Source organism: Epinephelus fuscoguttatus, linkage group LG21 (assembly GCF_011397635.1).
Source record: "Epinephelus fuscoguttatus linkage group LG21, E.fuscoguttatus.final_Chr_v1".
In the NCBI taxonomy this organism is placed as follows: domain Eukaryota; kingdom Metazoa; phylum Chordata; class Actinopteri; order Perciformes; family Serranidae; genus Epinephelus; species Epinephelus fuscoguttatus.
In genome coordinates, this window is record NC_064772.1 from 26,602,362 (window position 1) to 26,627,136 (window position 24,775).

Below are 24,775 nucleotides of genomic sequence, written 5' to 3' on the forward strand. Positions count from 1 at the left end.
CAAACTGAAAAATTGATGCATATCGTCATTTTTACGATGTGCTTTTATTTTGAAAGCCTGTGTCACCGCCAAACAGCAGGCAGCTGGCAAGCAGCCAAGAGAAAGACAATAGGATAATGTTGTTTACTCGCAAACAAATCAGCAGTGTGAAAATATTTTTGATTTCGGAGAAAAAAGGGGTCGACTGACAGATTATGAGATAAAACACAACGCAATGTTACCTGCCTGGACGATCATCTCACTCAGCTAACTTCTTAAGACAGCAACATTAGCGGCTCTGTTTTAGCAATGTTCGGCTGAAAGAATGTGCATGTAGGCTAAAATTCAACCGTGCTATTCTGTCGGGAGATGCAGCGACTTAAACCAAAGGTGAGTAAAAAAAATTATAACGTTACATGTGATTTGTTAAGCTATGAGTAGAGAAAAGAAAGTCCGCAAGCTGCTAGGCTAATGCATACAATGTAAACATGCTTAAGCTAATAATGAGTGACTAGCAAAAACAGTTGATTTGTCTGTGAACCTTGACAGTTATTACTGAGCTGAATTTTATACTTTTGTTAATTGATGCTGTGTCTTTCAGAATGGGCTTTCTGGCAGAAAGCCCCAATGGTTAACTTACTCCATGTGCTGTTTTAAGTGTGTTAGCGGAGTCAGTTTAAAGTGAACTCTACTGCTATTAAGTGGTTACAATTACTTACATTATTTTTTTTTGATCAAGGTCCTTTTTATATTCAAATATAAAAAAGCAGACAACAACATTAGCAGACAGCTATGACTCCTTACTAAACATTTTAGGCTACGTTAGGAGCTCCTTTAGAGTGTTCTCAGAATGTTTGTGAATACAGGCCCTGGTCTGTTTCTTTTGGAGAGGAAAAGACCTGTGTGTATAATTTGGCTCTAAGGAAAAATGTCCTTCACAATGAACACTGAAGGAACTCTACCAAGGTTGCAGACAACAAATCAAATCTCACTATATAACCTGGGGGTTCAAACCCAGAGTGGAGGAGCCCTTCTGTATGGAGTTTGCATGTTCTCCCCGTGTCAGCGTGGGTTTTCTCCAGGTACTCCGGCTTCCTCCCACAGTCCAAAGACATGCAGGTTATTTGGTCACTCTCAATTGTCCGCAGGTGTGAATGTGAGTGTGAATGGTTGTCTGTCTCTATGTGTCAGCCCTGTGATAGTCTGGTGACCTGTCCAGGGTGTGCCCCGCCTCTCACCCAATGTCAGCTGGGATAGGCTCCAGCATTGCAGGGCCCTAAATTGCATCAAATCAAAATCGTATCATATGGTATTTGTTATATCAGCAAATATCATATTGTTGTCCAAAGATCATGATGAAACTGGTGATTTACACTCCTACTCTCCACCCAGAATCTATCAGTTGTAGAAACAAATGACAAAAGGTAGTGTTGATGCATTTTTAGGACTTCAATCAGCTCTTCGCTCAAGATTAATAATATTTAGAAAAGATTTTGGTAAAGATGTCTCAGACGCAGCTATAAAAATTCGAGTGTCCTACAGGTACGACACATCAATGAGACAGTCACTGAGAGTCATCATCCATGTTTTGATGAGCCAGACACAAATAAAAAAGGTTGATAAAACTTCTTAGATGTTATTTGCAATGAAAAAACCCCCCAGAAATTTACAAACAAAAACAGTGCAATTAACTTCTGAATGTAACAGTTGCCTTTGTTCAAGCAGCTTAGACAATAGAAGTTTAAAAGCCGTCTTCCATATTGGCCGGTAACGAATGGCAGCAATACCTAATGTATGAAAACAGCATTTGATCTCCGCGGCTATATAAAGAGATTAATTCATGTGCAGGATTATCCCTTAATGAGCATTCAAATTTCAGCTTCTCTGATGTGTGTGATATTTTTCCTTCTTTTTTCACTGTATCGTTGCCATCATCATCTTCTGTCTGTTTTCATATTCACAGCCAGACGTCAGTGTGTGCACTATATGTGATGTTGAAATCCATGAGACTGTTCCGTATCTATGTGACCTGTGCTCACTCCTTACTTCTTTGCGTCTCTTTGAGAAACTTATTCTAACTGCTGTCGCAACTGTTTATGTTGTTGTGTAACTCGTGTCCCTTTGCCACAGACTCGGCTGGTATGGATGCACCTTACAGAAAACACAACGTATATTACTGTTTTGCCTCTTGCAGAATTCAGGGGGAATTCTCTGTGTATGCGAACATCACAGCGCAGACAGCAAAGTGCAACAGAGTGCACCGAGCAAAGGCTTCACAAACTTAGTGTGCATATGAAAAAAAGTTTCTTTGTACAAAGAGAAAAGGCAGAACGGTCTTTTATGAGTCAGAACGACTGCTTTTTTTTTCTTCACAGTCAATAACTGAACAGAGAAAATACACATTTTGGGAATTCTGTTTCATTTGCAAAATTAAATCAAACCTATAAATTATTTTTTCCCTGAGTGGGAACATTAGAGATCATTTGTGTGGAACAAGAAGTCCGTCTTGAGCTAGTCAATCAGATTACATTAATAATAAACCATCACGACCTCATTATCAAACACTTCACATGACTTCCCAAGATTGAGGATTGTATGTTTGTCTGACTGTGCGCACATCGTTCGGCCATTTTCCCCGTCTTTGCCATTGTTTTAAATAATTCCCTCCCATCCTCTCGCTCTGTCTCCATCTCCTGTGATTGACAGCTGCTGCTGAGACCTGATCCACGCACGTCTAAGTCCCTCTCGCTCCGTAATTAAAGGAATTATACATCAAGAGTCCTGTGAAATATATATAAATAAAGTAGGGAGAGTGAGCTTTGCTTAATTGCGGAGACAAGAGGATGGAAGTGATCACAGCCCAGTAGGACTCTTTTACACACAGCATGACACGAAGGGAGGCAAAATGGAGCTTCTGAAGCAACCGGTGTGTGACTGGAGTAACAGTGTATTCTGTTTTTTTTCCTTGACGAAACACTCGTCTGTCAAGGAGTAAGTTATGATCAACAGTAGCACCAAGGGGTGTCAGTGGCTTAGTGGTAGAGCAGGTGCCCCATGTACAATGCTGCCTATGGCCCTTTGCTGCATGTCACCCCCTCTCTCTCCTCCCTTCACACTTACCTGTCCTGTCCATTAAAGGCAAAATGGCCAAAAAAAAATCTTAAAAAAAAAAACAAAAAAACCCAAAACAGTAGTACCAAGTGGAAACAACACCTCAGCTTGATTCAGTAGGGCCACTGCACTGGGGTCCGATGCAGACAAAAATAAAGTTGCACCTGGCTCAACTTTCCTGCACTGAGCGCAAAAACAAGCACACACATCCTTGGCGCATTACTTTGTAAGTAAACACCGTAATTCTTCTGTTTACCTCACGATTGTCTAGACAGCGGATGAAATGATTGTCACTGAAGGGAACTTTTGAGAGTTGTGAAATCCTTCATCATAGTTTAATAAATCCCTGTGTGGTGTTTTGGTTTCTGATAAGCCCTCAAACTTATGAATCCATTAGTCAAACCAGCCGTCCTGGATTTTATTTCATCCTCACAGCCGTAGCTGGAGCAGCATGCCCCCCCCACTCACACAGGCCCTGCATATTTAAAACACAGTGCTGTTTTCAGCCTGATTTGAGCGAGCCTTGAAGGGAAATGGTGGGTGAGTGGTGTCTGTAGCTGCATTAGCTATCAAAGCTATTCTTATGAATACAGTATATTGATGCACACATATCAATACTGGAGAGATAAGTGAAGTCAGTCCCAACTACACCTGTTGAGGCACAACCACCACATAGATTATGTGCCTTTAAAGGGATAGTTTGGATTATTTTAAGTGGGGTTGTGTGAGGTACTTAACTATAGTCAGTGTATTACCGACAGTAGATAGCAGTCAGAACACCATAAGTTTGAAGAAACAGACAGGAGTACCATATTTTAGCCACCTAAAGAAGTCAAGTGTAAAGCCTAGTTCACATTACACAATTTTCATTGTGATTTTGACGTCGCAGGATCTTGAGAGCCACCTTGGGTCGGAGGTGAGTCAGCAGATAGTCTGCCACGATGAGTCCTCATGTGTAAACAAGCCTATGAGCAAGTCGCCCCCTCGTCTGAGGCTGGGACTGGATATCTGGCATGCTAGAAAACTGTAGAAGTGTGACATGACTGACAAAGAGCATCAGCCAGTGAGAGGCGGGATACGTCCCACGTCAGCACACAGGAGGACGGAAGAAATGTGAGGACAAGCCGCAGAGTTGCCAGGTCCGCTTATTAGCCGCGACTTCGGGCTTGTTTCTAAAGTGGAGTTGCTTATTTGGGCTTGCTCTCTAAGCGTCACCTTCCTCTATATATATCTGTCTAATAAGTTATTCAAATGCATGATAGTCGCTTCTTTTGGGCTTGTTTCCATAGCCCTGGTTGCTTGTTTCTTTCCCAAGATCTGGCAACACTGACAAGCCGGCAAGCAACAACAACAAAGGCGGCGTCCACAGGATCACAGGGAGCGCGTTGTGTTTGGACCCAGGATAATAAAGAATGTCCGTGCCTTTACGACGTGTCGTCTCCAAGTTTGGTGACGTCATCGCGTTATCTGGGGCTCTGTCGGCGAGGGCTTGGTGGAGAAGTCTTGTGGTGTGCACACACAAGTCGTAACGCAGAAACACACGTCGCCAGGTATGAACATTCAAAAGATTACGATAGTCTCCGCGACCTTCTAAAATACCTTTAGAATATTCTAACCGCTACCTCGCTGTCAGACAGCCCTTTCCTTTGGCATTACATTTTCTCGACTGTAGAACTTCCACATCCCTACACATAAGCGCAACTGTGTCGTACGTTGCAGATCAGCTGTTGGGTCAGACTTCTAGGGATTTATATAGGAGACAATGAATACTAGAAAAGAAAAATGGGTGATATGACAGCAACAACAAGATGCTGTTTGCTGTGGAGACAAGAGGATAGCTTCACGAGCCAGAGTGTACAGAAGACGAACATTTGCAGAGGGAGACTGAAGAGGCCTAAAGAGAAAGAGGGGAAGCGTCTGTGGAAACTGGAGGCCAAGAAAGGTGGTTTTATGTGGTTAAAATACATTTTACTGTCAGCCCCGTCCACAGCACTACATCGCTTAGCTTCCATGGCGATTCTCCTGCTTGCTTCGCCAAACTGACTGACATCTGCTGAGGGTAACACACTGACTGTAGATAATTACCTCATACAACCCCACTTCAAAAAAAAAAAACAACTTTCCCTTTCAGCATTCTATGCTCCATGATCTTACACACATTGAACCCCACAAAGCACACACACACATGCTCAGGCACACACATACCCCACACACCCCTTTAATCCTACCTGGGGTCTTTCTGAATAGAGTCGATAGAAGGCGAGCGCTGCAGGCTGCCCTCAGGCGGCAGGGCTGGTCCAGATTTGCTGTAGGGCGATTCCACCACCGAGGGGCAGTACTGCAAGGTGCGGTAGGGGTCCGCCACATAGGGGTCTGAGCCATACACGTCCCCGCCACCTCCGCTTGAGGTGTAGCCTGGTCCCACTGTTGCGTAGTTGTTGGTGCCGCCACGGCTGTAGTTTCCTGTACCCGTGCCGTGGCTTCCTGTGCGCTGCAAAGGGGCGGAGTCGACACCAGGGGAGGAGGGAGCTATGGTGGGAAAGTAGGGACAGAGGACATAACTTAGGACCTGGTCATGGACACGCTGGGTGAGGTCTGCAGGGCGGGGAGGAGAAGACAAAAGGAAAGGCGAGGGGAGAGGGACGGGAGATGAGGAGAGGAGAGGAGAGGAGAGGAGAGAAGAGGAGAGGAGAGGAGAGGAAAGGCAGAGAGGCAGGCACAGAGATGAACAGGTTGTTGGGGAAAGACAAGCGTGTCTCCATATGGATGGATAAATTTTGGCCACATGCCCAGGATTAACAACAAGGACCAATGTTCAACAGAGGGAAGGATTGAAGAGAGAGAAGGAGACAAAAGTTGTGTTGACAAAAGTTTGAGATCATTTTAAAGACTGCTGAAATCAGTGTGTTGACAAAAACGACCTGAAATTAAAAAATACATAGAATTATCTGCTATAAACCTTTGATAAAACATTGGCAATGTAATGCTAAAATGCTAAAACAATGCAGCCGAATTCAATCAAGTGGACTGATTTAAGCAAACAGTAATACTTGAAACCAACTAACAACAGCTCTATTCCTATGTGAAGTGTAGTAGTGTTGTAAAAACCCACTTTAAACAACAGTTTCCACTCAGGGTTTGTAAACAATGTTAGCTTTGTCACTCAAATGACTCATTAGCCTGCCATTCCCATGCAATGAAAAATGGAAACTTTGCTCGTAAGCCTGTTTGCAGGTAGCCGGAGAACGATTGCTAAAACTTTTCCTCTACAATGAGACATCTGCCTAGTGAGCAATAAGGACTTAAAAAAAAAAAAAACATAAAAAAAGTAAAACACCAAGCAATCTCTCTTTAGAGTGAGATGGAAATTGAATGGGGATTTGCTCAGGGGTGTAAGCAGCCTGCAGGGGCACAGTAGCTGTCACCTTCCCTCCCCGTCGCGCTGGAGCGGTGGATCGGCGATATATCAAGGTGTTAATGTGAGTCTGGGGGCCTCGTTTCTCTGGCTGTAAAAACACTGAGACAGACGGCGTGGGGGGGATCCATCTCATCTGTCATTAGAGCCAAGGTATGTGTACACAGAGACACGCACGCACACGCATGCAAAAACACCATAAATGTGTTCTTCGGGGAGTATGCGATAAATCACAGAGCCTTGAAATCAATATGTGGCCATGTGTTTGTCTCGGGCAAAATGAGCTTCCTCTTATACAGAGAATTAGCCTTTAAAACCACGCCTAAGAAAATACACACCAACTAGAGCACACATGCTCAACATATGCACATTTACACCTCAAATAAGCCCCTGAACACATCACGAAATGATGACTCACAAAGGAATAGAGGTTGTGTGAATGTGTTTTTGTGTGCTGAGGTTGAGCGTCTCATTGTTATGTGACCAACAAAGTTGCTCTTTAGCGATGTCTTGAGTGGTGGTATTTACTTGACCTTCACAACCCTCTTATCACTCTCCTTTTCACCCCTCTCTCTCTCTCTCTCTCTCTCTCTCACTGTCACACACACACACACACACACACACACACCAGCTCTGCCCCACCTATTTGGTGCATAAGTGCAGACTGAACCGATCTTTAACAACCATTTTCCAAAGCTCTTATTTAAATTCCTCTCACCACGTCTGGTAAACTCCATTAGTCGGCGCACCAGAGGCACAAGGAACCTTTCGGATGATGTAACCACATTAGCATATTTTTATTTCCTAACTCAAAAAAATCAGGTTAACAAAAATCCTTTGCCAGCCAGACAGTGAAAAATTCAACTTTCAGACTCTGCCATGCAATGCCCATGAGGCTAAAGGCTGTGTGAGCTCTTCTACTGATGCCCCAAATTTGACAAAGATCCAAAGAATTAGGCAGGGAAAGAGAAACAGTAAGAGAGTCTGGGAAAAAAAGAAAGAGAAACAGCTGAGAGATGAGGGATGGAGCTGCAGTTTAGAAAAGAGCCAAACCAGAGGGAAGAGGCGGTGGAGTTAGCGACAGTACAGCCGCGTAGAACAGAGGGTATAGGGGGGTAATGAAGCAGAGTTACTCCCATCAGAAGCAAATCCCAGCCTCTTCTGTACTCTTTGAATGGTGTCTGTCCTTCTGAACGTCTCATTAGTAGCGGGGCCTTTAGGCTAACACCACCAGTGTCAGTGTGCACTCACCGAGACACTTGACACCCAAATAGGACGAACCTCAGAGCCAGGGGGTGGGAGAACAGTGGAAAGAAGAGGGAAGGGAAAACAGAAAAAAAAAAATTGGCCTGTCAAATTATTTTCATAGCCTGTGCTGTGACCACTGAATAGGGATGTCCTCGGGTACGGGCTGAGAAAAGAGAGGGGAATGGGAAAGAAAGCGTAAATGATAGAGAGAGATGGCCAGGAACATAAAGACAGAAATCCCCCCATAATATCCTGCCAAATTACTGTTTCAGCCCATTCTTTTGTTTTCATGTTCTCTTACTTTGTATTCAGTGTTCCCAGGCTTCTTTATGCATTCAATTGTCTCCTTCTTCACTCAGTCTTTCTGTCTCCCTCTCCCATTCTTGTCTCCCCTTCCCTTTCTTCTCCTCCTACCTTAAGCAAATGGAGTGCTGCTGAATTTATTATTTGCTCTGGTAATGGTGTGTTCTGACTGATGACTTGACCTTTGGGGGCAATATTGCTCGGCAAAAATCAGTGTGTGGGTGCCTGTTTATGCATGCATGTGTGTCACGGTGTATGTATTATCTGTGTGTGTGTATTCGTTCATTCCTGTCCTCGTGAGAACCAGTTGGGGTTTTAGACTTTTGGAGTACAGCATTTTTGACCAGTCTTTAAGACAATGTGTTCGTTGTGATTGAAGTTTAAGATTATAATTTTACATGTGATTAATATTTTGTTTAACATGGTGTTCACACATAAAAAAGTGAAAAGAAAAACTCATTTCTAAGTCAAAAATTCTGGATCTGGCCTTTGCCCTCCCATCCACCACAGCAGCCTGCAGCAGGCTTTGCTTTCCGCTTTCCCTAGTGCTTGCATGGCACTACTAGCGCTAGGTGGTCCGGTGAAAGAGCAGTGTGCATCAAAAAGGCTAGTGTTTGTGACAGAGGAAACATCGGAGAGATTCAGTTGTACGTTAAAGCCTCAGACAGACCCGGACTCAGGTGAGGAGCCTGTTATGCACCAAAGTTGACAACTAGCAGATGTATCAGAATGCTAAAAGTAGTTAGCATCCTCTATTTGTTTATGTATTTCGTTAGCTTGTTAGCTTAGGCTAACTAGCAGAGGCTGACACTTTTGCTGTGTCTCAAATTGCATATTTTTGTACTTATACTTAATATTCTGAGTGCATAAGTGCGTTCACACTGAGAAGTATGGAAAAATGCAGTGCACTATGAGTACCCGGATGGTGCACTCAAACAGTCAAGAAGTTGAGTGTGGAACTATGGACACTTCTTGCTACGTAGCGGAAGGGGAGAGACCACTTTTCAAACTGGAAATAGCAGCGGAGGACTGTGCGACCGTGAACATGGCTGCATTGCTCAAATGTAAGTTATACATGTGTTTTTTGCACTAAGCACCACTATACTGTTGTCGGGTATAAGCCAGCAGTATGTTTATTGGGTTAATTTAGCAGTCTGTAATGATTTGGTACCGTGAACGATAACGCAAATGCTAATGCTAGTTTGCTAACTAGCCAATTTGCGGTCGTCATTTCCGGTGAGTGCACAATGGCCATGTTTGGTTTGAGACAACACTACCCTGTCGAAATTCACGCACAACGCCAATAAGGGTACAGTGCGCATAGTATACAACAAGGACGTGTACTAACAGAAGTATGTGATTTGAGACAGGAACACAAAATAATATCTGCTAAGATGGTAGATAGTGGAGGAGAGCTCCAGGGTCAAAAACTGGTTAAGGTTTCTTTGTCCGTGTTGTGTCAAAGGCTGTTCCACTGTCGATATGTGTTTCCTGAATTAGATAGCGATTGGCTCTTGTATTTGTGGGATACTTAATCTAGCTTGCCAGGGCTACGTTTAAAAGTCAGATTTTAGGGAAGTGCACAGACATCGCCCCCTTCAGTAGAGGAATGTAAAAACACCACTCTAGTGACGAACTTTGTAAGTATATCTGGCAGCAGCTCCACCTCTCCTCATTGACCTCCCACTCCGCACGGCCCTCACCCAACTTAACTCTGTTAGCATCCCAGCTAACATTAGCAACGCACACCATCTCCACTAGCATCTCAGCCACTCGTTGCCTTGTTGTTCAGATTGGTCAGGTTTAGGCAAGAGAAGTAATATCGGTAAAGGTTAGGGTGAGAGTTTCATGGTAAGCCAATCAGAGGCAGAGTACAGGATTTCCACACATTTTCATGGGCAAAATTTTAAAACTTTTCCATGACTTTTTGAGGACCCGTCAATTTTTTCCCCCTTGCCCCACTTGCCTGGTGTTTTTCAAATCTCTCAGATGCCAACTCTACTCAAATATAACTCCAGCAAGCAGGCGTACAAAGAGGGAAAAATTAAATGCAGGGAGGAAATAAGGAAACGTTCCTGACGGTAAACAAAACGTTGTCACGCATCGATGTATAGAGTAGACGTGTATTCATACTCATATTTGCCATTATGTTACCTTATATGGAAGGTTTTCTAGGGAAGACTTTGCCAAAATGTTCAATAATCTATACTAATTCCATGACTTTTCCAGGCCTGGAAAATGTGATGGGAAACTCCTATGACTTTTCCAGGTTCTCCATAACTGTAGTAGCCCTGAGAGTACAGTGGCTCATGTCCTCACCATCCTGAGATAAGAAAAAACTTGCCTCTGCTGGCATCACAGTCAACATCAGCTAGCCACAAGGGGCCTGTTCTTATAAAACATCCATGCAGTGCACAGCCATGGAGCTACTGCTTAACACCAGAAAGAGAGGAAGAAGGGAGAGAAGAGACATGTGGTGGGTGAGACACGACATGTGCTACAGCATGGCTGAGGGAGGATGGTGAGGAGTAGGAGGGCAATGAGGCGCAGCGTGTCTGCTGCTGGACCCGTCTCAGACTCTGCACAGATACAAGTCAGTATAGTCAAGGTCAAACATTTTAGGAGACAAACATCTTCTGAGTGGAGGGGATCTTCAAGGTTGAGGGTTATGGAGTAAACATGGAAATAAAAGGTCCTCTGTCTATACTAAGACAAACATGAATATATGAGTGTGATAGGGTGTGTCTTCCATTAATTAGAAGACCTGAAGGAGGCGAACTCTCTGCACTGTCTTGTGAAATATGAAACAAATCATGAAATGTGCCGTGTGTGTACAAACAGACACACACACGAGCGCTCCACTAACACCTCTCACACCTAACGCTCTGGCGGCGTGAAATTGTGTTGGAGAGGAAATAAAAAGGGCGGGTGTGTCTTTGTATTCCCCTGCTTCGGCGTGGAGTAAACAAATCGCGGCTGTGCTCCTGCTGGCAGATTAGCGACGGGAAGGGAAACTCTATTAGTCATTTGACACAGTAATACCTCTGCAATTAGCCAGCCGGCTGAGGGGCCCGGCTAGCTAAGAGCGGGACTGACTTTTTCTTTGGGCTGCTGAGACGAGGGAGCCCTCGCTGAATGTATAAGAGGGGGAGGAAAACAGGGAGGGAGGGAGAGATAGGGAGAAAAAAAACTAGAGAGGGATCAAACCAATCCTCAGAGCTTTCCATGTCCATCCTCCCTTCTCATTCTTTCATCTCTGCCTCCATTTCTTTCAATCCTACTCTGTCTCTGTCACTCTCTTTTTCTTCATCACTCCCCTGCCCTTTTCTCCTCTTTCTTTCCCCCTCTAGATATGTCCCCCTCTGTCTATACCTCCATCCATCTTTTTTCCTCACACATCTCATCTGAAGCCTTCCCTTTAAATCCCTCTGTTGCTATAGCTCTCTGCTTCTGTCATCCTCTCTCCATCATCCATTCATTTCATGTTTTTCTCCCCCTTTCTTCCCTAACACCCCTCTGTCTCTCTATCTCTCCCCCTCTATTGTGGTTGTAGTAGACTATGTGATCAGAGCTGAGGACATGTCCTTTCTCTCGACACGCTTCAGCGCTCAGCACGATTACACAAAACCCCTCAGTACAGGCTCTATCTCCCTCGCATACACGCGCTCACGTAGACACGCACAAGCACACAAACACGGATTTCTAAATATGGGAGTGATTGACATGGACTAAACATGCGGGCCTGTAACACATCTTTTCCTAATGCTTTAAGGTCATACAACAGCAAGTGCACATTACCTTGCCTGCAGCAGCCATTGATGAAGCAAACACACACATGAGAACACACACTCCTCGAATGTGGAGGAGAGTACGGATTAGTTTCTTCCTGTTTATCCCTGGGAGAGCCTCCTGGCCAACACACAGCTCTTGATGTTCCTGAGCTGGAAGCACTGGAGGACACACATGCATGCACACACACATACAGTACACACACACATACACACAAACAAATGCCCTCCTTTGCACTTTCAGTATCGAGTATCCAGCATTTTACAGTGTGGGAGCTGTAGGACACTTGTCTCTATGAGTCAAGGTGCCATGTCTTTCTCTGAGCATGCCACTTAGACACAGCAGGGGCTCCAGGCCAGTGGCTGCTGCGAAATGTTCATGCTGTGGAAGGACAATAGTGAAAGTCATAAAAAGATTAGTGTCTTTTCTTTCCAACTAAAGGTTGCTCCGTTTATATAGGGCATACAGCCCACGTCAAACGCTCACGTATGGCAGGAAAATTCTAAAAGATAAAATATGATTTTAGAGGTTTTTATAGAGGCTGGCAGGTTGGCCATGTACTTATCCTCCTTCTAACTAACCATTGAAAATAAAAATAAAAAAACAAAAAACCCAACTAATTTTAGCTATTAATTATTTGGGTATTTGTGTTTCTTGTGATGTCATCAAATAATAAGTCTGGGGCTGCTCCATAGACAATGAATGGGTGACTGATTTTGTGGATCCAATTTGTTTTCTTTTTTTATACTCAAACGAGCTTTATTCTATTGTGGTGCTCTCAGTTCTGAAAGAGAAATGTACCCATAAACTTATAACATTCCCCTGGGTGCTCTCAGTGTCACCCATAACATCTTTCACATTTCACTGTCTATGAAGACTTTATATCCTAAGTTTGAGTTTTAGCACTCAGGCTTTTGGATTTGGGAGAGAGATGTTTATGTTCAGTAACGTTTTTTAGACTTTCTGAGAGCATGGGAATAAGATGAATGCATAGAAATGCTTAGAAATTGGCCATAGTTCCTCTTTAATAAATGCTGTTAAAGTTGCCTTGCCCTATCTTTGTTGCTAAGACTTTCAGTGTCACCAGGTCAGCTTTTACAGGACATATTTGAAATTGCTTTACGGTATTAAACTGCAGGATGAAATATTCTAAGTGTTCACATTGACAAATATCAAAGAAAAAGAAGGCACTCCCAATTATATGCACTGCGGTGGTACAGTATGTGTGGCTTTCCGGTGATTACCGTTATGAACAACATGGCGGCTCATTTCTTCGCACTGTCACCTCACAGCAAGAATTCCTTTCTGTATGGACTTTGCATTTCCTTAGCGTTTATGTGGGTTTCCTCCAGGTGCTCTTTTTTTCCACCCACGGTCCAAAGACATGCAAGTTAGGGTGATTGGACACTCTTTATCACCCGGGTGCAATGTGAGTTTCCTCTCCTGTGTGCATCCACTGTGCGCTGAACTAAGCTGCAGCCCCTCCACCACCACCACCCTGGATAAATAAGTAGGTCAGAAAATGGATGGATACCTTAACCTGAACATGACTTACTAATACAGCACACAGGCTATGGTGGTATCACAGTATTACAGTAAATCATGGTATTTAGAGATCTTGCTGGTATGATTTTCAATATCGTCAAAATACAGACGCTCCCATTTCTATTAAACTCATTGTATGCAGTGCACAGCATGTTCCACCAGAGGTCAGTCTCCTCTGGTGGATCAGGCAAGCTGAGCTGACAGACATGGTGGCTGAGAGTGGTGGGGATAACGTTACAGGACTGTAAACTGTCAGAAAGAGACGGTGGGGAAAAGCAGCACATTTTCACATCTTACTCTGCGAATTAAAGGTTAATTTTGGCCAACCAGAGCTGGTGATTATTGGAACAGTGGACTAACTCGCTAAACAACTAACAAAACTAACCACGACAGCTTTAGTAAGTTTTATTTTGTTTCTGCCGAGTTTGAATCAAGTGTGTTTCACAATGTTTTAATTATGAAATTAAAGCTAAACTTTTTTAAAAACTTGAATTCAGATGGTGCACGGTTGTATTTCTCTGTTTAATAAGGTAAATAGATCTGAGAGTATGATCTTTCTTGACATTCTGTGGGTTTATAATGTTTGTTTATCACATTGACAAAGCTACGAGAGCTTGCGGAATACAGCAAACTGGCCGGGTAGGAAACAGCGCTGCACACGAATACCGTTATATATGGCAGTGGTTCCCAACTGGTGGGTCGCGGGCCCTTTCAAAATGGACCACAAGTGATTCTCAGACATGTCAAGTTTGTAAAAACACACTTTATTTGGAAATCCAGTGGATTTCCAGCACAGAGCTTTTATTTTAAAGTGCTGTTTCCTGCTGTAGAGTGAGCGGCATAACAGACAGCTACTTGACAGAGACAGCAAACTAGCTTGACAACGTGTTCAAATGCAAGTATGATACTGAATATATTACACTGTGTGGACCTTGAACTAATGACTAAGAGAAATCTTGACCCATGGCTGGACCAGTTGGGAACCACTGATAAACAGAATACCTCAGTGAAATTTCAGGGGTTCACTAAATAATGTAGTGACAGTGAAACAGCCTATGGCGCTAAACGGGTTGCTGATACAGATATGAACCACTGAGAGGCCAGGTTATACTATGTAGTATAAGGGAAAATCAGGAGAGAAAGCATACTATGTCACAGGAAATGTATATAACAATAAACTGTGAATCAATTAATGAATTAAACATGTTTCAAATAGCAGATATGAATATTTTGTTTCATTTGATGAAGACAGTCGATGCTGCTTTTGTGCTGACTTTAAATTAATCTGCGTGATCTCTGAGGACCAAAACAAATGAATGTTTCTTTCAACAGTTATGAATTCATTATTGCTGATAAAACAGGGAGTATGCTCATTGTGTTAACTGAGATAGCATGGGACACAAGTGCGATGTGTTTATTTGTGCACGTTCCTGTGCGCGTGTTTGCCGTGTGAAAATGAACAGTATCGTTCCCCACCCATGTGTGTGCGTGTGTGCAGTTATGAACAAACACTTTTTGTATGCGTTGAGTGTTTGCGAGCGGGTGCAGGTTGACTTGCACCAACTTCACTTAAATCTACATTTAGGAAGTGCCATATGTTTTCGCAAGGGAATGAATTTGTGCTGATCTGTAGAGTAAGTCAGACGCTTTGAGCTGGTAATTAAAGCTTTCTGAGGCTTCAGCAAAAACTCACTGTAAATACAAGTTTGAGCCACAGTACAATTCACCTGGATTCAAGTTATTAATTGAGTTGTTGTCCACTGAGCTGAATAGCACTGTGGGTCATAGCTGCAGTCCCTGTCACAGCTCAGTTATTCTGTTAGAAAACAGACGACAGCGGAGAAAAATCATCTGAATACGCAGAGGAATAAATCAATTTCCACTTCCTTTCCACGTCGTCTTTTTTATGTTCCCCCTCCCTTGCCTCACAGTTTTAACACCAAACTGGCCCTCAACTAAACCAAGATTAGGCAATGTCTTTCAATATAGAGCTGGCTGGAGTAAACATCAATGCAAGCGCAAATACACAACCCTTTTTTTGCTGTTGTTTAAAAGACAGTAGGTTCATTAAAAGATCAGCAGGATCAGGGGCCAAGCCGAAATTGATCCTGGCCAAACAAACGTAATCTAACGTGGCGACAGGGCGAGCCTGGTGAGTGACACGCTAAAGTGACTGGGGAGATGCTTCAGCCAAAAGGTCTAACAATGCTGCAGTGGTTTGTGCTGAGGTTTATCAGGCGCTAATTGATAAGGAACTGGTGATTCGAGTCTTCTGAGACTGGACAGTTTCTAATGCTACTCACGTTCTGCCTCACTTCAACCATGCACTCTTTAGTATCGGTGCAAACACTATTCATTTGAAAGGAGTCCTGTCATACTGTATATGTTTTATGGCATCTTATCTAAGCATTGTCTTGAAGCTAAAATGTGCATGAAGGCATTTAAAAAACTACAAATAATTTTACCATTTTCAAATATCCATCAATTATATCTGCATGGATGTGCACACGCGCGCGCACACACACATACACACACACACAGCCCAAGCGACTATAATTAGTATTATAAACCACATTTAGACACCAGAGGACATGTGCTAGATAAAAGCAAGCCTTTTCCTTTCTCTCCTTTCATTTCAAGGATCTGTCACTTTCTCTATTTAAGAGGTGCCCTGAACTTTTCCTGCCTCCTGGTCAGAAGAAGCCCGGTAACTGCTACCTCTCTCCGGTCCTCCTCGGCTTCACCCTCCTCTCTCTCGGGCTTGTTTTTTCCCCACTCTCTCTCTCATCTCCCTCCTCCATCACTCTCTCTGTTCTGTCCCCCTCATTAGGATGTCAGATCTCATTACAGAAGGAACACAGCAGATTTAAAGGGGAAAGCAGATTGGTTTAATGGTTTGATGCAAAGCCGTCCCCATATTTCTTTCTCTCCTTTTTACTGTGTAATTGTGCTGTATGTGTGTACGTTCACACTGGCGAAAGGGACCGGTGGCACAGAGCTGCGACTTCAAGCAAAAATAATCCTGCTTTGGTTTCAAGAAACATAACACACACACACACACACACACACACACACACACACACACACACAAGCTTACGAGTTGATCCCTTGTTCTTGGAACTGCGTGAGTTTAATTGCAGGTACCTGATGTCATGAAGTGTGTGCTTACATTTTTGTGATTCTTATAGCAGCACATTCCTCACCTCATTTATCCAAAATGCACAGGGGGGAAAAAAACACAAACCACAATTATGGCTATGCAGCTGTATGTCTCTGCCAACCAGTCAAGTTGCCATTTACATCCACGTCTGTCCAGACCCATATGAAGCCATGACAGAAGATTGTAAAACGTAGGTGCTTCACACACATCTTCATTTACCACAGTTTCAAAATGGGCACCTGAGAAAAGTGTCCCCAATTCAGTATCCAACAAAATGTGAAATATGGTCACAATCTCGCCTTCTGTTCCTAAATTATGACACTGAATAATAGCCAGAAATGTGTTTTTGCAGAACATTATGATGTCACAGTGAAGCTGACCTTTGACTTTTTGGACACAAAATGTTATTACTACAACATTTTATCTTATAAGACATCTGCGTGAAATTTTGTTATGATTAGCATATCAATTTTTGAGGTATGGTCACACTGATTTTGACCTCTGACCAAAATCTAATCACTTCATCTGTAAATCAGTGTGGATGTTTGTGCTAAATCTGTACCTGAAACACCGCATTCACAAGAATGGGACGGATGACCAAACCAAAAATGGCTACGGCTGTTGCCGGCATGAGGCATAAAAATCATTGTTCATCTGCTAAACTTGGGCCCCATTCTCATTTAGGAGAGCAGTCAGACGGCAAACCTAAAGCCTGAGGCAGCACAAACCACTCTGCAAAAAAATACCAAACCTCAAAGATTATGCAAAGAATTTACACAGACAAAAAAATGGAAAAGGAGTCTCTGGACTATTCCTGACCCGAATGCTTCGGGTCAAAGCTTCAATCGCTGCTATGGTAACCACCATCTAAATCAGTTTTCTAATGCTTTGTTTTTTTGTTTTGTTTTATTCACCAGTAAACTGGTGAAGGAAATTGAAAGGAGGTGGCAAGTGTCAGACACTGATGAGACCAGTGTCCTCAGTGCAGTCACTGAAGCTTGTTTCAAGCAATTAAATTGGCTCTCTAATGAGGAAAAGAGCAGATGAGATAAATTGTGGGCAGTTATCCGCGGCTGGTAACTGTAGTAAAGCTCTCCCTTTGCACCCAATGCAGCTCAACTCACAGCGTTTGAGTTAACAACTTGAAGAAACATTGCATGCAACAGTCAACCTTCCAACTTCTCTTCCATCTCTGTATCACAGCACTAAGTCTAACTTAAGTCAGGTTGAGTAAGCTTGAGGAAGCTTCAAAGCTCCAAAACTGATATTCTGGACAGCCCTTTTCTGCACTCATTTCATTTACATTCATGCAGTGTGCATTTGGCTTCTTCAAAATGCATGATATGCTTATCCCAGGTCGGGTCGTGGAGGCAGTACTCTAGACATCCTGCTCCCCAACAACGCTTTCCAGCTCCTCCCAAGGAATCCCAAGGCGTTCCGAGATGTATAATCCCTCCAGCATGTTCTAAGTCTGCTCCGGGGCCTCCTACAAGTTTAACCTCTAACAGGAGGCGCCCAGAAGGCATCCCGATCAGATGCCCGGACCACCTCAACTAGCCCCTTTAGATGCGAAGGAGCAGCAGCTCTAATCCAAGCTCCCTCCGGATGTCGGAGCTCCTTACCCTATCTCTAAAGCTGAGCCCAGCCAACCTTTCAGAGGTGGAAACTCATTTCGGCCGCTTGTATCCGTGATCTCATTCTTCCGGTCACTACCCAGAGCTCATGACCGTAGGTGAGGGTTGGAACGTAGATGGACCAGGAAATCGAAAGCTTTGCCTTCTGGCTCAGCTCCCTCTTCACCATGACAGGCCGTGGCAAGGATATATTTCCTGCAAAAACTCTCAGTAACATAATTGTCATATAAACCCAAGAATGGTTTACCTCAAGTAAAGTTTCAAATATCCAGGATGAAGCTCTTAATTTGCAAAGCACTCAGAGAGGATGCAGAATAAAGCCCTGTCTGAGCTGCTGTCTGGTTGGACGGTGATAAGGTAGAAACACTAGAACAAAACTACATGATTGACCAGAGTAGTGCTTCTGAAAATGCAATGAAAAATGCATATAAAGTGTGACACAAAAATGCAAATTCAAATTTTTTCCAATTCAGCTGTGCATCATTTGGTTATCTGGTTCTGTTAATGGCTGAGGAAATATAACCTTGTTTTTACCGCAGCTTAGTGAGTAATGATTGTAGGAGAATTTGTGTCTGTCTCCTTCAAAGATACTGGAGGGAGCAATGTTAAACTACATAACACCCCCTTATCAACAGCAATAGCTCAACCTGGCTACTGGATGCACCTAACAAATAGCCGCGACAGTGAATCTACTCATTCTCACTGTCGCCACCTGAGCTACGTGCAGGTCTGATGATAAGCCATTAAAGAGAAAAAGTGCCACATCCATTCAGAGCTGATGTTATTCCCAGTGGTCAGAGTCATTAATACAGGCCAAGATAGCTTTCATGAAATAAGGAGGGGAAGGAGCAAAGGCAGGAGGGGAGGGAGAGAACAAGGAGGGAAGGTCTGAGGAGAGGAGGAAGGAAGGAGAGAGAAGGAGGGCATGAAAGATGGAGCTGGAAGATAGCAAAGCAAAGTGACAAGCTGTAGGCTGATTCCTAAAACACACAATGTCTCATTGGAAAATAAACAAATGTGTAAACCACATCCTGAGGCTCTTTCCTTGCTGTGACTCCCCTCTGCAGCGGGATGCATGTGTATAGATGTGTGTGTTAGAGACGCTGTGACCATGCAGGAATAATCGCTTGAAATAGGCCACATTAACCTGCAGTCCTCTGGGGCGCTGGCCTGGTTTAATCCAAGAATGAAACACTGCACGTCACTGCCTACACATATGCACAGTGCAGACAAACACACACAAATACACACTGATCCACACTCAGCATGGATGTGTGGGTAGATGGGAAAAGAGGGTGAGACAGCAGTCAGTAAGAATAAGTGAAGGAGGATGTGTGCATGTGAGAGACCAGACACACACACAGTCACACAGGTGGAGCAGATGTGCACTTATTTTTAGAATCTTCCTCAGGTGTATTTACTGTAGATGTGGTGACAATGCTGTTGATCTAACACAGCCAGGCCAGGCTAACAATGAACGCAGAAGTGAACTGAGCTGTGAAGAGCAGCGAGCGATGGAAACTGAGCAGACAGACAGGTTAGCCAATTGACGGCGCTCTAAACTGGACCTGACTGAATTGTCAAGCGTGTTGTCAAACTGCTGTCCATTGTGCCCTCCAAGAAAATGCAGGTAGACTTTCTTAGACTACAGGTGTGTTGGTGTTTTGACTAGATGGAGGAGGCTGAGAGCAGAGCCAAATCGCAAGTCCCTAAAAATATGCAGTGAAGTCTAAGCCAAGAGCATAAAAAAGGTAGGTGATAGATGGTGCAAGAATAAGTCTTAAAACCCATAAATGAGTTAGCATTTTAGCACCCCAAAGTCCCTCATCTCAAAGTCAATTGGTTTATTGAATGGGGTGGCTAAATTGAAGTACAGAACGTCATGACACAATGGCAATGCTTACGTAATGTGACTGTGGTGTAGGGCTTGGCAACATGGACAAAAGTTCATATCTCAGTATTTTCAGGCTGAATGGCGATACACGATATATATCTCGGTATTTTCTATGAAATGTGCTTCATGTTCAGTGGCAAAATGCATGCTAATCCACAGCTAATGTCGCCGCTTACTTTTGCTGCATGTGTTTTTCCACAGCAAGGCAGCAGGTAAAAGAAGTTTAGCTGATGGAAGTGAGCTGTTTGCAGAGGTGCAGTAAGAGCCTGTTGTCTGCAGCTCTTCATTAACATCTCACTGTGGCTGCTTCTGCTTTCACTCTTCCTCCCTGCTGTATTATTAGACTCCTCTTTATTGATGAAAAGCCGATAACAAAGTTCCACTAACTCAGTAATAACACATTTAATTTCCTGTCGATTCTTCACAATATATCTAAAGTAAAAACAGGATGCAGGACAGAAACTAAACTCCAAACCACAGAGATTCAGTTAGAAGCTACAAAAGTACTGAGAGCTGAACACGCAGAGACTTTGAGAAACACTTTTCTCTGCAGACAGAGTTCAATGTCACAACACCCAGGCTTGTTTGACAGGGAGAAGAGGGGTCATCAGGGGTTGCCTGCAGTAGACGAAACGTAGCCTAACGTTAGCTTTTAACTTCTCGTGATTGCATTTACACTACAAAAATCATGAAAGTGTTCATTTGTAAAGATTATCTTGCTGAACTAAACATGTGAGTGGAAAAAAGATGTTTGGCACCAACCTTATTTTCTGTAATAATCCAAAATCCAATAAAAAAATCCCATTGGCTCTCTGCCCAGGAAACCATGCTGATGCTAAATTCCAGGCTGCAAGTAAACGTCGACCCTCTTTTGAGCCAAAGAAAATGCAATTGACAACGACAATTTGGGTGTTAACCAGATATCTTGCCTCTACAAACTCACCCCATTTGATTAAATTTGGAGTGCAGCCTTGACCCCACTACGTGTCTGCTTTGCTTGCTCCTTCTCACGTCCCATTTGCTCCCTATTTCTCTCCACCTCTCGCTTTGTCCTCAACTGGGTCAGGAAACAGCCACTATGAAAACCAGTGCATGTATAATTATAGTCACTTAAATTGCTTTTGTTGTATCATGCAGCTCCTCTTCACAGTTAAGTGTCCAGTTAAGTAATGTGGTGGCCCACGCTCTCAATGAATACTGTGAGCTTCATTTGACTGAAAGTGCCTGCTTTAAATTGGCCTTGAATTAGCACGCACAACGCCGTGCGCCGTATATATAGACCCAGTGACTCCAGCTTTGCACATCTTGGAATGACATACCCACACAAACGTCTCCATTCTCTTTCAAACCGCAGGAATGACTTATAGCATTAATTACATTGATCCATGCCAGCTTAATGAACCAATAATGTGTGCCTGCCATTGCCAAGAAAAGGCGCTATGACATAATTAATGACTTACCGCTCACCATGTCAGCACAGCCCTTATCAGTTCACTATGCGCTATCAGTCTATGCATTATGAATCCTTATTAGACAGCCTCCTCGTCACTGCACAGGCTATTAACATGACTTTTAAAACATGCTGCGCGAAGGCCAAGCCTTAATTCAACGGCTCACTGATTTCAAGGTGCGCTCCAGCTTCAGTGTGTTGATTTACCGCCGTCGTCACATGGGCCAAGCGCAGTAGGAGTGAGATTGTGTATAGGGTGAAAAAGGCTCATGCTGATACACTCTGACGGAGGATTTAGCTCAAGCAACACGAGACAATCTATTAAAATACTGTATCATAGGAGAGGCGTATTGTAAACCTCAAGCGTTGCAATTAAATGTACACGGTCTAATCCACAGACTATTGATTTTTGGAGCTGCAGCACAAATTTCCTTTGTGAGTTTTCTTATACCCATCTATTGAAACTACAAATACGAGGCGCAGTAAATTATAGATAACACTGGATCCTCTCTGTAAACTTCTGAAGAGCATTTATTTAATTAATTCCTGCTCACAAAGACAATCTTATCGCTATATGCACTGTTCAGAATTTCACCGACAGTAATCAAAGAGATATTCCACAAGAATGAGAGCAAAACCAATGACCCCCCCTCACACTGAAATATGCTTCAAATGCTACACTCTGTGCTTAAAGGCAACTCTCACTACTTTCAAGTGAGTCAAACTGATCAACTCAAACACTGGTCTGGAGTGCCATATTTACTGCTATGATTCTGACCCAAATGCTAATGATAGCTATTAAGGCTAGGCTGGTTAATGACAACGAGGGAGCTGTGAACGTGGCGTGACCGACTTGGGTGTTTTCATGTGGGTATGATACGGTAATGGGATTAACATGGCGTACCTAAACCCACATTGAGATAAGCTCAATGAGGCCCTATTAAAAATACATTGCTGGCAACAATGGAGTTACGGAGGGAGCGGGTGAGAATGAGTGTGTCTGACTGTGTGACTTTGATAGAAAATGTGCCCAGCTGTGCTTCATTCTCAACTAGGAAAAAAAGAAACAAACAGATCAAAGGGGTCGGTGATAATGTTTTCTGAATTCCTTATTTTTTACTCTCTATTATGTATTTTCTCCATTTGTCTCTGTGCAGTTGTTGGAAATGTGTGGGACTAACTACACAGCATAAAGAAGGAGCACTACCCAATACAGGAGAAGGGCAATTGCTGCACCTATATGTCATGTTCACCTGACACTGAGTAAGCAAGCATCAATTAACATGAGGTGAATGCGTGCTGTGTGACTGACTCATACATAAAGGGATGTAAATTTAGCTCTTAATGAACACATCCTTTGCCTATCTTATCCCAGCTCCATTATTAAATTAATCCATTATTAAGATAATCTATAATCTTTGTTGTCTGTCTGCGGTTCCTGCAGGGGAAAGAGGTCTCTGCCAGCTGATGTCAAACACTCAAGGACACAAGAGTGTGCTACAGTCTTCAACTTTAAATAGTAACTTTGCCATTTTCAACCCTATTTTCTCATGTTTTTGTGTCTAAGTGACTAATGGGAACAGCAATTTTCAAAATTGGTTCAGTATTGAGCGAGAGCGGTGCAGCAGACAGCGGTGAAACAGGCTGCAATGTAACGCTAATTGTGTGACACTGCTTATTTTTGCCAATAACAGGCTTTTCACTCTAAGTGTCTGACAGCATCATGGAAAGGATCCTACAGAGGCAGACCTTTTTGTTAAAATTGCTGTGGACAAATCCACCAGACTACATTTAAATAAACGGTAATTTTATCATCGTAAAACACTTTATTGAAAATCAACAGAAACTTTATGACACTCACAGCAACAGTCTTGGTTCTTTCCGGTGTTTTAACAATCTCCAACTCTGGTTTGGTTGAAATAAATGCTTATTCACACTGTAAAATATGAAAATATGCTGGCTCTATACTGACTTGATTGTGGGGCTGTTTCTGGTTGAACAAAAAGGGTCTTACTCTTTAACAAATGATCTATCTCTGTAGGATCCTTTCTACAATGTTGTCAGACACTTAAAATAACAATGTGAGCCTGTCAGTGGCAAAAACAAGCACTTCAAGTGGACATGAACGGAAGGTGCACAATTGCCCCACATAGTTATATTGTAGCCTGTTTCGCCACTGCTGGCTGCAAGGCTCTCAGTCACAACTGGACCACTTTCAAAAATTGTTGTCTACTATTAGTTACTTAGGCAGAAAAACATATCAGATAGAGTCCAGTTAAAAAATATCAAAGTTACCCTTTAAGATACTGAGAAGCTGTGTGATACATTTCAGGTTTAAACTCACACAGTGCATGAAGTGAATAAAAAATTCAGGGAGGGCCGTACCGGTGTTGTTGCGATAAGGGCCTGTGTCTGGCCCCTGGCTCTGGCTAAGGCTCCTCATGGGGCCCTTGTTGTGGTAGACACGCTCTTCATAGATGGGATCTATGTGGTGCTCTGGGGACCCCAAGGGCCGAAGGGGCTCCTGACTGTGCTGACTACTGTAGGAGCCACGAGAGCCTGGAGAAAAGAGAGAGGAAGAACATAAAAAGATGGAAGTAAGATACGCAGGACAAAATAAAGAGGAAGGCAAGAGGAGGGTAAGGAAGGGCGGTACAGAGGATTTGAAGGGATGGATTTTAAGGAGGTAAGGAACAATGAAGGAAAAAAATAAAGGGAGGGGAGATGGGTCGCAATTTCGTGCAGGAAATGGTAAGAAAGTGGAATGGGAAGGCAGTGATAGGAGCCACAGAGGATGGAGAGGGTGAAACAAGATATATACAAAAATGGCACAAGATGGATGGGTACACAAGAGAGGCAAGACAAAAGCAAGGGAACAGGTGTGTTGATGATGGGTGAAGGACAGTGATGATGAAAGGGAAGGAAAAGGAGGAGAAAACAACACTCGACTCAACAAATAGACCTCTGTTTTTAGACCTGTCCATTTCACCCTGGACCTTGTTTTTTTTTTTTACAGATGTAGCTCCAAGTGACAAACAGCACACTATTTATATGGTGGACAGATAAAGGTGCTGTGTGTGTGTGTGTGTGTGTATGAGTGGTAGAGCATGTGGTGAGTAAGAGATGCACCAAATCACAAGTAGAGAAAAAAAATGACAGAGAAATAAAGGGAGACATGCAGAGAGGCACGTGAGATAGGAAGGAATAGGCAGATAGTGAGAGAGACGGTGACAAAGGAGTGAGAGAG

At 43.2% G+C, this 24,775-nt stretch overlaps 1 protein-coding gene across 3 annotated transcripts in view; it reads right to left on the reverse strand.

The window, feature by feature from the left end:
* The window catches only part of ctnnd2a (catenin (cadherin-associated protein), delta 2a), a 363,304-nt gene that overhangs the window by 156,107 nt on the left and 182,422 nt on the right, over positions 1–24,775 (reverse strand). Inside the window, exons 11-12 of one of the 3 annotated variants that reach the window (XM_049565221.1) lie at positions 23,914–24,087; positions 5,319–5,685 (exon numbers count right to left, since the gene is read on the reverse strand). In XM_049565221.1, the coding sequence (XP_049421178.1) occupies positions 5,319–5,685; positions 23,914–24,087 (541 nt within the window). The remainder of the gene's footprint in view (positions 1–5,318; positions 5,686–23,913; positions 24,088–24,775) is intronic. The other 2 variants (XM_049565223.1, XM_049565224.1) reach the window with 2 other exon arrangements.